General features: G+C 32.0%; 3 protein-coding genes across 6 annotated transcripts in view; 2 read left to right on the plus strand and 1 right to left on the minus strand.

The window, feature by feature from the left end:
- Positions 1 to 4,309, plus strand: part of LOC101488444 (uncharacterized) — a 7,937-nt gene extending 3,628 nt beyond the window's left edge. The window contains exons 4-7 of the mRNA XM_073370328.1: positions 2,007 to 2,074; positions 2,179 to 2,507; positions 3,041 to 3,176; positions 4,079 to 4,309. Coding sequence (XP_073226429.1) covers positions 2,007 to 2,074; positions 2,179 to 2,507; positions 3,041 to 3,176; positions 4,079 to 4,150 — 605 coding nt within the window. The 3' untranslated portion in view covers positions 4,151 to 4,309. The remainder of the gene's footprint in view (positions 1 to 2,006; positions 2,075 to 2,178; positions 2,508 to 3,040; positions 3,177 to 4,078) is intronic.
- A 1,673-nt stretch (positions 4,310 to 5,982) lies between these two features.
- Positions 5,983 to 9,642, plus strand: MAPK7 (mitogen-activated protein kinase). Of its 4 annotated transcripts, none has more exons than XM_012716695.3 (7): positions 5,983 to 6,113; positions 6,473 to 6,697; positions 6,802 to 6,931; positions 8,048 to 8,185; positions 8,359 to 8,691; positions 8,905 to 9,088; positions 9,261 to 9,642. In XM_012716695.3, exons 2-7 carry the CDS (start codon positions 6,510 to 6,512, stop codon positions 9,434 to 9,436), a joined length of 1,149 nt encoding a protein of 382 aa, XP_012572149.1. In that variant the 5' UTR covers positions 5,983 to 6,113; positions 6,473 to 6,509; the 3' UTR covers positions 9,437 to 9,642. The 4 variants fall into 4 exon arrangements, with proteins under 4 accessions (XP_012572149.1, XP_004503682.1, XP_004503681.1 ...); XM_004503625.4 differs by having other exon boundaries at positions 6,019 to 6,148; XM_004503624.4 differs by lacking the exon at positions 5,983 to 6,113 and adding an exon at positions 6,131 to 6,269.
- A 250-nt stretch (positions 9,643 to 9,892) lies between these two features.
- On the minus strand, positions 9,893 to 12,553 carry LOC101488776 (probable polygalacturonase). The gene is made up of 6 exons (XM_004503623.4): positions 12,358 to 12,553; positions 11,911 to 12,250; positions 11,711 to 11,831; positions 11,029 to 11,203; positions 10,876 to 10,946; positions 9,893 to 10,785 (listed from the first exon to the last, which is right to left on the minus strand). The coding sequence occupies exons 2-6, from the start codon at positions 12,244 to 12,246 to the stop codon at positions 10,076 to 10,078; spliced, it is 1,413 nt and encodes a 470-aa protein (XP_004503680.1). The 5' UTR covers positions 12,247 to 12,250; positions 12,358 to 12,553; the 3' UTR covers positions 9,893 to 10,075.
- Between the last annotated feature and the right edge of the window lie 590 nt (positions 12,554 to 13,143).

The following is a 13,143-nucleotide window of genomic DNA, read 5'->3' on the forward strand; positions in this document are numbered from 1 at the left end:
TATATATATAACTCATGTGCATGTAGAAGCAAAACAAAACTCCCTAAAAAAATTAGAAATTCGTAGAGGTGAGTTGAGTAGGCATCTTCAACAAAGAACCACTTCTAAGGAGAAAACAATGGTGAATGACAAAGAAGTAAAATTCTATTGTTCAGTTTTTTTTTTCAAAAGAAAAAGATAAGCAATATCTTTAAGGCTGAGCGCAAAAAACTCTTTATTAGTAAATGGCATTTTAAGTTTAAAAGACTTGTAAATGCAGTGTGTACTATATAGCGGTCAGTATGTTAAAAAAAATAGAGCTGTACGGTCTAAAATAATAATAACGGTTAAAAAATAATTAAATTTAAATAAACATGAATAAAAAAGTAAAGAAATAAAGAGTGTGTAAAACAGTGACACATTACACCACAACATAATTTTTTATAGATATAAAAAGTTTATTCAGATGGAGAGTTGGTTTGTGTAAAAAAGATAGTAATCAACTTCCTCATCAATTAGCCTGAAATGGAGTGGAGTGAGTTGAATTGTTTGTCGCTCCATGATAGGGTGAGGAGTTTTCTGTTCAATAAAATCACAGAAAACATATGCAAATTGCTTATGCTATATAGCGGATGTACTCGTAAAAAATAACAAAATGAAAACACATGTTTTATCATTAAATGAATAAAAGCTATGATTTTTAAGGTTTTAGTTAATGTAATTTTTTTTTTAATAAAAGTAAATTAAGCTTGACGGATCCATCGTAACTTTTTTGCGGGTCAAAATATTTGGAGAGTTGAAAGTCTCAACACTAAACACAATCTTAAAAAAAAAAAAAATGCTAAAAGACACCAACTTTATAGTTTTAACTCATTTTACCACCATTAATTATATATCTCGCGGTCCAGTAAAAACTTTAAAATTTGAACAACACGTTAGACAGTTAAAATTAACATTACGGAATAATTGATATTAATCATATTTAAATTATATGAAATAGTAAATAATAAATTACATCATTAAACTAAATAGTATTATCATAAATTAAAAATAAATTAACAAATAAATCAATTACGTTAATTGTGTTTTCTTTATTATTTTTGTCATCCTGTTTCCTTTGAGACCAAGATCAAGCTCTAAAGAAGAAGAGACTTAAAATACCCTATGTGGTTAGTTGATGATCATAAAAATTTAACAACGTTATTAATAAAATAACAAAAGTTGACAAGTTAAATTACCCTATTTTAAAGTGGACATTTTGTTAAGGTGATTTACATGATATGGCCAATAAGTTGACGAGTCATAATTATTCAAGAAAAAAATTTGAGAGAAATATTATTCAATATTAATAATTTATTAATCAATTATAAAACATAAATCAATCAATTATTATATTTAAAAAAATGGAAACCTTCAAACTTCAAAGGAGCATCAACCCAAAATATCAGCATTATTACCATTATTTTTATTCAAACCATATCCTTCAAACTCAACACACTATAAAAGAACACAATTAAATTGACTACACTATCTCTTCAAGAATCTTTGAATCTTGGTTTCCTTTACTCATCATCATTGGAATCCTTTGGAAAACGATAAACAAAAATGTTTAATGAACATATCATTGTAAATTATTTCACATTGACATTAACAGCTAACATAAACTATTAATTTAATAATTATTTTAGGATGACAATTATCAATCATGAGTAAAAATACAATCAAGAGTGGTTATAAAATATTTTTGTAAAATTAATTTACACCAACGCGACATGACTAATTTTTTTCTAAACAAAATAACATACTAAAACAAAGAAAAGAAAAAGTCCATTTATCAACTCTGAAAATGTTATGTTTTTGTTTCTCAAAAAAAAAAAAAAAAAAGCATAAGATGAAATTTGATTTAAACGTAAGAGTAGGGGTATAAAAAATTAAATTCTAAAAGTGGGTTTAAAATAGGCCCATGAACAAGTCCATTAACTGATGGGCCTATTTATAATAAGAAAATACATACAAGTGATTTTTAGGGTTTATAATTCCATCAACGATAAACTGCGGCAGCTTCCTTTCGTCTCCTCCACTCGTCGTCGCCATGGTACATACTCTCATTCGATATATTCAATTTCTTAACTCTTAATCATTAATCCTTTGATATATTCAATTTTCTCTTCAATTAATATCGTATTGTAATTTATTCAGATTATCTCAGAGAAGAACCGCAAAGAGATCTGCAAATACCTGTTTCAAGAAGGTGTATGTTACGCTAAGAAGGATTTCAATTTGGCTAAGCATCCCGAAATCGATGTTCCTAATTTGCAGGTGATTAAGCTTATGCAGAGTTTCAAATCGAGGGAATATGTTAGAGAAACCTTCGCTTGGATGCACTATTACTGGTTCCTCACAAACGATGGAATCGAGTTTCTTAGGACTTATCTTAATCTACCATCGGAAATTGTTCCTGCTACTTTGAAGAAACAGGCTAAGCCACCTGGTAGACCATTTGGTGGCCCACCCGGCGATCGCCCTAGGTATTCTAACTTATTACCTTGTGATGTGTTATTTTTATGCTTTTTAATTGAAATTTTGTTAATTTGTAATCTGGGTAGATCAGTTGTAGTGTAGTTGATTCATTGGGGGGAAACCTAGAAAAACTATTAGGAAATAATTAAGAGTTTTTTAGACATATAAGGCTTGTTTGCTATAGATTCTAAATAATTGATTTTGCTACTTAATAATTTAGAGGTTATTTTTTTTAGAGATTTTCAAGTATTGACCAAGCTGTTTTGTGAAGCTTCTTAAAACAACTTCCCATTTGAGGCAATTTTTAAATTATTTTCAGATTTACATTTTCAAAAAGCTGTATCAAACATATGAAAAATTTCTAATGTGGTTAAATTGTTTAAAAAGGGTTTTTTTTTAACTGTAAAATCTGTAACAAATGTCTTTAATTTATGGCCAAACATTATGGTGTTGTAAGATCCCTGAATCTGACTCCACTTAGTGGAACCAGGATTAGTTGTTGTTGGTTTTGTTGATTATAAATTGGTTAATTTGTGAACAGGGGTCCACCACGTTTTGAAGGTGAACGTAGATTTGGAGGCGACAGAGATGGGTATCGTGGAGGACCACGAGGACCTGCCGGTGAGTTTGGAGGAGACAAAGGAGGAGCTCCTGCTGATTACAGACCCTCATTTGGAGTAAGCTTACTGCATCTTTGTGACTATTTTTTCTTATAGTTGTGTATATATGATGTGGAATGATTGTGGCCTAGTTTTAGGCCTATTTGTATAAACAGCTTAATTGACACTTATCATATAAATACTATGTATAAACTATTTATGTAAGCTATTAGTTGTTTTGTATCTTAGAGAACCTTTGTAAATAAGCTGAAAAAATTTATGTTAAGCTGTTTAACAATCACTCCCAAACAATCTATCAAATGTTTATTCCAGTAGAGAAGCTCAAATAATGCAATCCAAACAGGCACCTATTATCTTTGTATCTTTGTTTATTGTCTAAATTATTTAAGGTTCATGTTAGCAGCTAGCTTATAATGTTATGTATTTATTTATAGGATGACTAGTTGCTATGTTGAGGAACACATTATTTCTGTTTTGTCTTGATTATTTGTTGTGGAATGTTTTGAAACAATTATTATCGTATTAAGAAGTCAAGGTGTTTCAATACATGTTTTGTATTTTATTGTAGCATCCTATCGGCTTTTAGTTTTGGGGGCTTCCCTCTGATTTAGGCATGTTCTATGTCAATTCTTCAATTTCATTTGCAGTTGCAAAGTTTACCTGGATTTGTTGCGCTATATTTCCCTCATTTTCTTAATGCAATTACACTTGTTTTGCTCCTTTTTCTCTCTCTGTAACTGGCTGATTAAATAATCTGATTTAGACATGGCATAATTCTGTACATTAATTGAATAAATGTTTTTGTGGTTGTAATAACTATGTAGTCCTCATGTTCATTACTAAGTATTTTCATACAATAGTTTTAGCAGAACTTTTTTCCTGTATACTGTAATGCTCCCCTATTTTTGAAATAGTATTTGAAGTTTTTGCTAAATCAAATGGGTTGCCTTATTGTGCAGGGTCCTGGTGGAAGGCCTGGATTCGGTCGTGGATCTGGTGGTTTTGGGGCTCCAACCAGCTCAGATGCTTAAATTATAATGTTTTCTGCTTAGTTTTTTTTGAACAAGATTTTGTTGTAGTTGGAGTCAATGATAGATTTCCCTGCCAGAAGTTGTTTAATCGACATGTTGCATTACTTTATATTGGTTATCATTCAATGAAGATTTTGAATTTCTGAGTGTTTTGTTTAACTCCTGGCTCATCATCTATCGCTCAGTCCTTTTTGATTTGTTCTTATGTGCTGATGATCAGATGCTCTATTCTTATACAAGTTTGTGAAATTTTGGCCATAATTTTATTACATTTTCGCCAATATCTGACTTATTTTACAAATTTTTGTTGTGCATGTAGGAAAACAATCATTAATGCATAAGCTATGTTAAAAACCCTAAAAATTGGCCTTCAATACACAAATTTTTAATGCAACCTCCTAAGTTGTTCATGAACAAATACTTTACCAACAGTGCTATCATGGTGCTAAATTTAAATTTAACCTGTTAGACTTTCCAGTATATTAGGTTTATGGGTCTCATAATTCATACATTTGTTTCCTTTATTGATGTATATTTGAAATTACCACATTAGTTTATTATGCACTATTCAGAAGTTGCATAGGGACCTAGATAGGGGGACTAAAATACGTTACGGAACAAATAAATGTGTTTATCTATCAACATTTCTTTTCTCATTGCATTACAATTTAAAACCTGGTTGACGATATATATTCTCATGATATAATACAGATTTGTTTTTCCTCGAACAAATCAATCTTTCAGCGTGCAACGCAAGAGATGAAGCTGTTGTAATATTTATTTTTGTCAATGATGCGTTAACTTAGTAATTTTTTTTAGAGCTTTAATGGTAAAAATTTAACATTGTAATCTTAAGAAGCGAAATTCAAATCTTAAAAAAAAAATATCATAAAATAGTTATCAGTGGAACTTGAATCGATAAAAATTCTTCTTACCTATTTTTTTTATATATAAAAATAAAGATTTCTGTTATAGTGAATTTAGAATATTTGTTTGCACCTTTATCTCTCTCCTCAGTTCTTAAATCTCTATTGCTTTGCTCTTTTAATTAAACTCTTCATCAGAACACTCTTTTAAGTAGTGTGATTGCTTATTCCGTTTTTTTTCAATTATACTTCATCTCTAATATTCACTGTAGATAAGCGAATTATACTGCAGTTAACATAGATCCACCAGTTGGTCCTTATATAAAACAAATTTATATAACACGACACTTCTATCGAGTATGTGCTCTATATTAATTATTTTTAATAAGTGGTAAATCTTATATGAAATATTGAGGGGAGTCGAGTAGCGAAAAATATTTATTAAAATGTTAATTAATTAGTAGTATTATTTTAATAATCTATCCACGTGGGATGTTACGTGATCTGCATGCTTCCTGCTTTCAATTAATTTATTTTTTTAAATTATTATAGTTGTGAGTATATGTGTTTCATACGAATCAAGTCAAATGCAGAGCTTCTGCACTCCCAAATTTTCTACAAACAACAACAAATTGCATTTCTGCATATACAGAATTCAAGCACTGGTAGAGACATTTCCTAAAATACACAACAGATGAACAGTCACATTTCCTAAAATAAAAAAAATAAAAAACATTTAACATAAAAGAAGAGTTGAGTTGATTTCAAATAGAGAAGAAAAAGAAAATATGTTCAGAGCTTTATATATACCACTGTATGATAACACACATAATACATGTACGCAGAAAAGCTCTTTCGTTTCATGTTAAGTTTATCATCTATTAGCTTCTTTTCTTTTTCATGTTATAAAGTTCAATACGTGGTAACTTGTCAAGCCACTAGTTTCATTTCATATGCAATTCGTGAATCCACAAGGGAACGTGCTTAACTTATATTAGTAGGTGAACACAAAACAAACATCTCGTGAAAAATCCCAAAAGCAATTAGTTAGATTTTTTTCTCTTTTAGATATCACGTTACAATTTTGGCTTTTACAGGTATTATGCTCATGATCTGGAAAACTCCATTTCAGGTTTCTTATTAAAATTTTCATTAAATCACACTTATCTTACAATTGTTTCTTTTTCACTTTCTTGTGTTCTCTCTCTTTATGTGTCAATATTAGCTTCCAATACATTATTCTAAGAACAAAGGTATATCCTTGTATTTTTATATACTAATTGAGTAGTTTAGTTTCTTACCTAAAAGATTTAATTACATTAAAATTCCTATATAGTAAGATAGAAGAAATAGAAAGTTTGGTTATAGTTAACTAATAAACTGAATGCAGTGAAAAATGATGTTTGTTGATTAACTTTGATTCTTCAATTCACCATTTGTTTTTTGTATTGGTAAGGTGATCAATACCCTTTGTTCAAGTTTCAAAACCAAACATGGCAACAAAAGAGTCAAACTCTTCTACTGCTTCTGCTTCAGCATCAGGAGACACTAAAATCAAAAGGGTTCTTACTCATGGTGGTAAATATGCACATTACAATGTGTATGGAAACTTGTTTGAGGTATCTTCTAAGTATGTTCCTCCCATTCGCCCGATCGGTAGAGGCGCTTATGGTATCGTTTGGTAAGTCTTTTGTTTCTTTCTTCATGGTCTTGGCTAAATGCATGAATTTGATGTTTGTTTGTTGGAAATGATTTTACTTTCACTTGAATAATGTTTCTGTTTAGTGCTGCTGTTAATTCTGATACACATGAACAAGTTGCCATCAAGAAGATTGGTAATGCATTTGACAATATAATTGATGCTAAAAGGACTTTGAGAGAAATTAAGCTCCTTCGTCACATGGATCATCAAAATGTAAGTGATTATCTCTTGTTTTGTTCATTTTTTTACTACATGTTCATCAAATTTGTATTTTAAACTTTTAATATATTTGGTAAATCATTCATGAGTGTAAGGATAAGTTATACAACCTTATTCTAGTCACTTTATGGTATAAGATTCTTTTTATATGGTTTTCAATGGATTATGAAATTAGACAAGAATTTATCAGTTTCTGTAATAAAAAACCTACATATCAGTTATAACTTTTTTCTCAAAGGTGCCAAGAGACGGAACCGACATCTCCTCTAGATCAGATACTTTTTAGACACTCTTACCCCTAGATTATATCCTTTTTGTGTGTGACAAATAGCAAAATGATGTCTCCTATCATTTTTATGTGACACCAATTATCATAGGGTTAAATTCATCTTCTTATCTTAGTATTATTTAAGGATTGCATTAAAATTATTCCTCTTATAGTTTAAACATTCTTATCATTTCCATAATTTTGTTTTAAGAAGGTTAATATGTATGTGGTATCCCAGTGTCCTATATTCTAGACATCAGCCGTGTTGCGGTGTTCGCGGTCGTGTGTGTTGTCTGGAGTTCGTGTTAGCTAATTATTTGTGGACTACAGTCTTTTGCTAACTCATAGCTAATTTCATGATTCAATATGCATTATATAAACAGTGGAAGAGCAGGATTTTACCTTGTTTAAATGAATAGATATATTCTCTTATACAGTTTTTGATTTCCTCTGATGCTAATATATCATAGCACAGTATTTCAAGGATTAAGCTGAAACTAATGGCTGCAACAATTTCTTGAGATTTCTCTTACCAGCAGTGTTGCTGAGTGTTGAGTGAGAAACTTTCTAACGTTTTATATTTCAATCTCTTCTAATATATATACTGCATGCATTGAGTTGTGTTATTTTGACACAAAAATTTGACTATAAATTAGCGTTTGCTGGTTGATTAATTAATATAATATTACAACTATATTTTAGAGTGTTGAGTGAAAATCAAGTATTCATGCAACACTATTTTTCTTTGTTAAAAACTGTCACAGAGAAGAAAGATCTTAGAATGTATTTTACTGGAGATTATTCAGTTTTAAATACTCAAAATTGCTATTATCTTTCACCAGATCATTGCCATCAAGGATATCATTCGACCCCCGAAAAAGGAAGCATTTAATGATGTATACATTGTTTATGAATTGATGGACACTGATCTCCATCATATAATTCATTCTGACCAACCTCTTCGCGAAGAACATTGTCAGGTTTGCTTCTAATGATATTGTTAAGCCTTAATTACATGTCAACTATAGTTTCTTTCATTGCAAGTCTTGATTATATACAAACTCTCCTTGAGAAGTATTGACTTTTGATCTGTGATTTTTCATTGAGTTGGAGATTAAGCATGGAATTAACATATTTCATGAAACTTCTGCAGTACTTCTTATATCAGCTGTTACGCGGGCTGAAATATGTGCACTCGGCTAATGTTTTGCACCGCGATCTTAAACCGAGTAATTTACTAATGAATGCAAACTGTGACCTTAAAATTGGTGACTTCGGTTTGGCAAGGACAACATCTGAGACAGATTTCATGACTGAGTATGTTGTCACAAGATGGTACCGTGCCCCGGAATTGCTTCTCAATTGTTCTGAGTACACCTCTGCAATTGATGTTTGGTCTGTTGGTTGCATATTTGGTGAAATTATGACCAGAGAACCTTTGTTTCCTGGCAAAGACTATGTTCATCAACTAAGGCTTATCACAGAGGTATGGTTTTGGTTTTTAAGCATGCGAAGTTTCTATCTGATGTATTGCATCTGAAGAAGCTATGATAAGTCCCTTTGAAATGATATCATGTTCCATCTTGAATATTGTTATTGTCAAATGAATTTAAGGAATGCATATAAGTTAATTTTATTGTTTGGTTATAAGTTGATGGCTACAAGTTGTGTGACATTTTGTTTTCCTTTTGCTTAAAAGTTAATAGGTTCACCTGATGATGCCAGCCTTGGTTTTCTCCGAAGCGACAATGCTAGAAGATATTTTAGACAGTTTCAACAATACCGGAAGCAAAAATTCTCGTCCCGATTCCCAAACATGTTGCCTGAGGCACTTGATCTCTTAGAAAAGATGCTTATCTTTGATCCAAACAAACGCGTTACAGGTACTTCCTCTGCTTCATAATAAATTTCGTTTAAGATTATGCACACTTCTTAAAAACATCGAGTGTACTAATTTCTATAATAAATTAAGTCGTCATCATTTAATAAGATAAGTTAAATATACATTTTCCCTCATTTGCTTCATATTTATGTTGTATTTTCATTGATATGCAGTTGATGAGGCACTTTGTCACCCATATCTTTCATCACTTCACAACATCAATGAGGAGCCAGTTTGTCCAAGGCCTTTCACTTTTGATTTTGATCAGCCAACGTGCACTGAAGAGGCTATCAAGGAGCTCATATGGAAGGAATCTGTGAAGTTCAATCCGGATCCACCCTGTCAGTAATCACTTTCTTATTTGTATAAATGTAACAAGACGAATGTCTATTGCCCGTCTCCATCGTTCCGATGATGATTTGCTAAGGACAGAAGTTCTTTTCCGTTGTAATCTAATCCTAAACCACCTGTGATAATGGAAAGAAACTTCTCTTGAAAAATCGGATGTTACACGCATTTAAACGAGTAATAAAAAAGCTGTTGTATTGTTCTGAAGTTTGCTTTAAGAGGAATAGGGTGTCATGGACAAAACAAAAATGATGACAACATTGTGAGTCATGGACATGTTGAAACTTCTTTCATAATAGCTGATAATTATCTTTAAATTCTGTTTTCAAGTTTCAATTATGTATCTGGCAACATTTATTAATGATGAAACTACATGCATTTAGAATGCACCATTCAATTTCACCTATTATGTATTTTGCATGGTTAATGCTTAGAATGAATGAATTTCACAAGCATATGGCTTAAACATATATATTTATTATTGACTTAGTCTTGTTTCATTGTTGGGGTTGCCCTTTGTTAAGAGTTTTTATAAGTCTCCAATAGTCTAATGATTGAAACACAAAGTACAAACAGTTTTTGAAAGTATTACAGTGTTTGAATTGCTCCCTTGAAATGAGACATTCTTTCTATACTATCATCACAATTTCCTTCTATAATAAGTACACGTTTGAACCTTGATATCTTCAATCGGCAAATTGTCTTCTGGGAAGGTACATGCCCCTATTTTCTGCACTCCTTGGTCTGGCAATAGATCACACGGGGAAGGAGTCACACCACTCGAAATCCCAGCAATATCAGTACAATTCCATGGAACTTTTTTAGCCTTCTTTGCTAGTCCAATGGTTACATTGGATATGCAGATTCCAGTAAATGGTGCATTAGATATACCCTCTAATTTTGCTGCCATAGTCACATTATCAGCAACCATGTCGCGATAATTAACGTTCTGAACCACAGGAAGTGCATTAGGATCGTAGTTGTTATCAGCATGAGAACCATAATCTCCTGTCATCCAAAATGCCCATTTCATAGTTTTCATAGTCATTCTTCTAACATATATGTCCTTGACATAACCTCCTCTTCCAACAGCAGTTTTGATCCTGACTCCTGATTCTGAATTGATGGCTACAATGTCCTCAGCCCTCACATCTTCGATTCCACCAGACATTTCACTCCCTAAAGCAATCACGGCACTCGTTGGAGAAATACAAGTGAGCCTTCTGATTACCAGTTGCTTCGTTGGCATTCCATAAGCTATACCATACTCATCCCAACCACTCTTCACAGCCACACAATCGTCCCCTGACACTATATAACAGTCCTCAATTCGTGTGTTCGTGCAAGAGTCTGCATCAAAACCATAAAATCTTATAGTCAGTACTAACACTACATATTGCAGCATCTTGAAAAAATATTTTGAGATATATACTAACTCACCAGGGTTGATTCCATCTGTATTTGGCGAGTTCACGGGCGCAAGAATTGTGATTCCTTGAACAATAACGTTGCTGCATTTCAATTTCTTATATTAAAAAACTTGAAACAATATAGTAGATTGATAATAGACATTGCAAAGAGAAAAAGATGAACCTGCTGTAAACAGGATGGACATTCCAGGAGGGAGAATTAACCAAAGTGAGATTGGATATCTGAATATTATCTGAATACATGATTTCAATTAGGTAAGGTCTGGTATAACTAAGCTGCCCATGGTGAAACTTTTGCCACCACAGTTCACCTTGTCCATCTAGTGTACCGTTGTCCCCTGATAATATATTTGAAATTCAATAATTAAAAGAAGCATATTTTAGTTGGACTAGATTTCTATTTTAATCCCAAAAACACATTTAATCAAGTGGTTAATGATCGTAGAATTTCGGTTTGACATAACTCAACTCCTAAAAAATCGAATTTGTAAGGTGAGGATAACCTCACATTTTCAGGCCATACTAGTATATCATCCAATATAGAACTCTTAACACACTCCTCTCACGTCCAAGACTGGACATTTGGAGTGTGACCTGTGTGGTCTTATAGTGTTGACCTGATAGCAGATGATTCAAGAGATTTTAGATAGACTCTGATACTATTTTAGATTTTTATATTAAGCCTAATTCATTCTTCCCGAAAGGGAAAATTATTCAGTAGAATCCAAATTCAAACCCTGATTGAAACAATCCTTAATCAAACTTTATTTACCTGTCTCTGGATTACCAGAAATCTTTTCCTCCGAAAATTGGATGGTTGAGAAAAAAAAACACATTTTCATTACCTGTTATGATTACATCTGTAAGGTTGGTTCCAAAAATGAGACTCCTAAACCTTCCACCCTGGGTGTCCCTCCCTCTACCATAAGATGGCAAGGGATCAATCACTGGCCAATCATTTTCATCCTAACACACATAAATAAATAACATTTTATAAAGAATCACATTTTCATATTAACATGCAAAAAAAGTAAAGCTATAATACCTGAGAGCCAAGAATGACAGCATCTTTGTGGATGAACAAAGTGAAATGGCTGGTGACATTGAAACTACCAGTCAACCATCTTCCAGGTGGAACATAAAGCTGTGAACCACCATTTGATGAGTACTGACTCAAATGATCTATAGCTGTCTGAAAAGCTTTTGTGTTCAAAGTTTCTCCATCTCCAACGCCACCGAAATCCGTCAATGAGGCACTGTAAGCTCTGCAGTTCACAGCACAATACTCAAAATATTCCAGAACTGGAGTTTTGCGGCTCTCTACTACATTCAAGCTTGTCAATGCAACAAATACAGCTAGAAATAACAATAACACTTCCATGAACCTGTTAAAGTTTTCACATTTGGAAAGAAAAAATAAAGGTTAATTCACTACTCTAATTCTTAATGCTAGTAAAGAAAGAGAGAATAAAACAATGTTGTTTTTCCTTACCTTAGTTTCTTTTGGAGAGAGTTAAGCTATTGATATGTTTACATAGAAAGACATGTGAAGGTATATATATATAGTGATTAGTGAGAATTATTTTTTGCTTTCATTTGTGCTTTCCACATTCCACCCACTCAACCAAAAATCATATTTCTTATTCTGTCATGTGATAACATTAACAGGAATTGTGTAGTAAGTAGTAGCCTGCAAATTTAGTACAAATAGTATGTTTGCATTTAATATTAGATAAGATTAAGCAGATTTTAATTGATCTAATTACTGAATTTTGCTTGGAATTAGTTCAGTTGGTCGAGTCTAAGATAGTTGTCAAAAAAATGCATTTCTACATTTGGTTGCAGTCTCTTTTTTAGCTTAATTGTCTAGTAGTAAATTTACAATTACAAAAATTAAATCTAGGAAGGTAAAAATTAGTCCCGTAATTATAACTATATGATAATTTCAGCGTTAAATTTTTTAATTTTTTTCGTTATTGACTTCTCTAAAGTAACGAAACTATTTGTATTAAGGGATGTTAAAATAATTTGTATCTAGATATGCTTATAAAAAGAATCTATATCGAGATATATTAGGTAATTTGTGGAGGTTGGCATGCGAGTTGTGCAATGGGCATCTAAAGAAATTTTTAATAATGAATTGGCATGTGGGAGTTTGAAAAGATGCTATCAACTGAACTTAGGTCCTCTTTTATTTTGCTCTTTTGAGTTCCACCTTCTTTTGCCTTCCATTTTCTAGCAATTTTATTATTTTCTACTTAACGTGTGGTTCTCTTTC

The sequence above is a fragment of the Cicer arietinum genome, chromosome 6 (assembly GCF_000331145.2).
Source record: "Cicer arietinum cultivar CDC Frontier isolate Library 1 chromosome 6, Cicar.CDCFrontier_v2.0, whole genome shotgun sequence".
In the NCBI taxonomy this organism is placed as follows: Eukaryota; Viridiplantae; Streptophyta; class Magnoliopsida; order Fabales; family Fabaceae; genus Cicer; species Cicer arietinum.

Excerpts from the sequence above, each read along its gene's own strand:
- LOC101488776 (XM_004503623.4), bottom strand. The coding sequence starts at position 12,246 with ATGGAAGTGTTATTGTTATTTCTAGCTGTATTTGTTGCATTGACAAGC. Across the intron at positions 11,832-11,910 it reads CTGTCATTCTTGGCTCTCAG|GATGAAAATGATTGGCCAGT; the intron begins GTATTATAGCTT and ends TATGTGTGTTAG. Across the intron at positions 10,786-10,875 it reads TACAGATGGAATCAACCCTG|ACTCTTGCACGAACACACGA; the intron begins GTGAGTTAGTAT and ends GTTTTGATGCAG.
- MAPK7 (XM_012716695.3), top strand. The coding sequence starts at position 6,510 with ATGGCAACAAAAGAGTCAAACTCTTCTACTGCTTCTGCTTCAGCATCA. Across the intron at positions 6,932-8,047 it reads GTCACATGGATCATCAAAAT|ATCATTGCCATCAAGGATAT; the intron begins GTAAGTGATTAT and ends ATCTTTCACCAG. Across the intron at positions 8,186-8,358 it reads TTCGCGAAGAACATTGTCAG|TACTTCTTATATCAGCTGTT; the intron begins GTTTGCTTCTAA and ends AAACTTCTGCAG.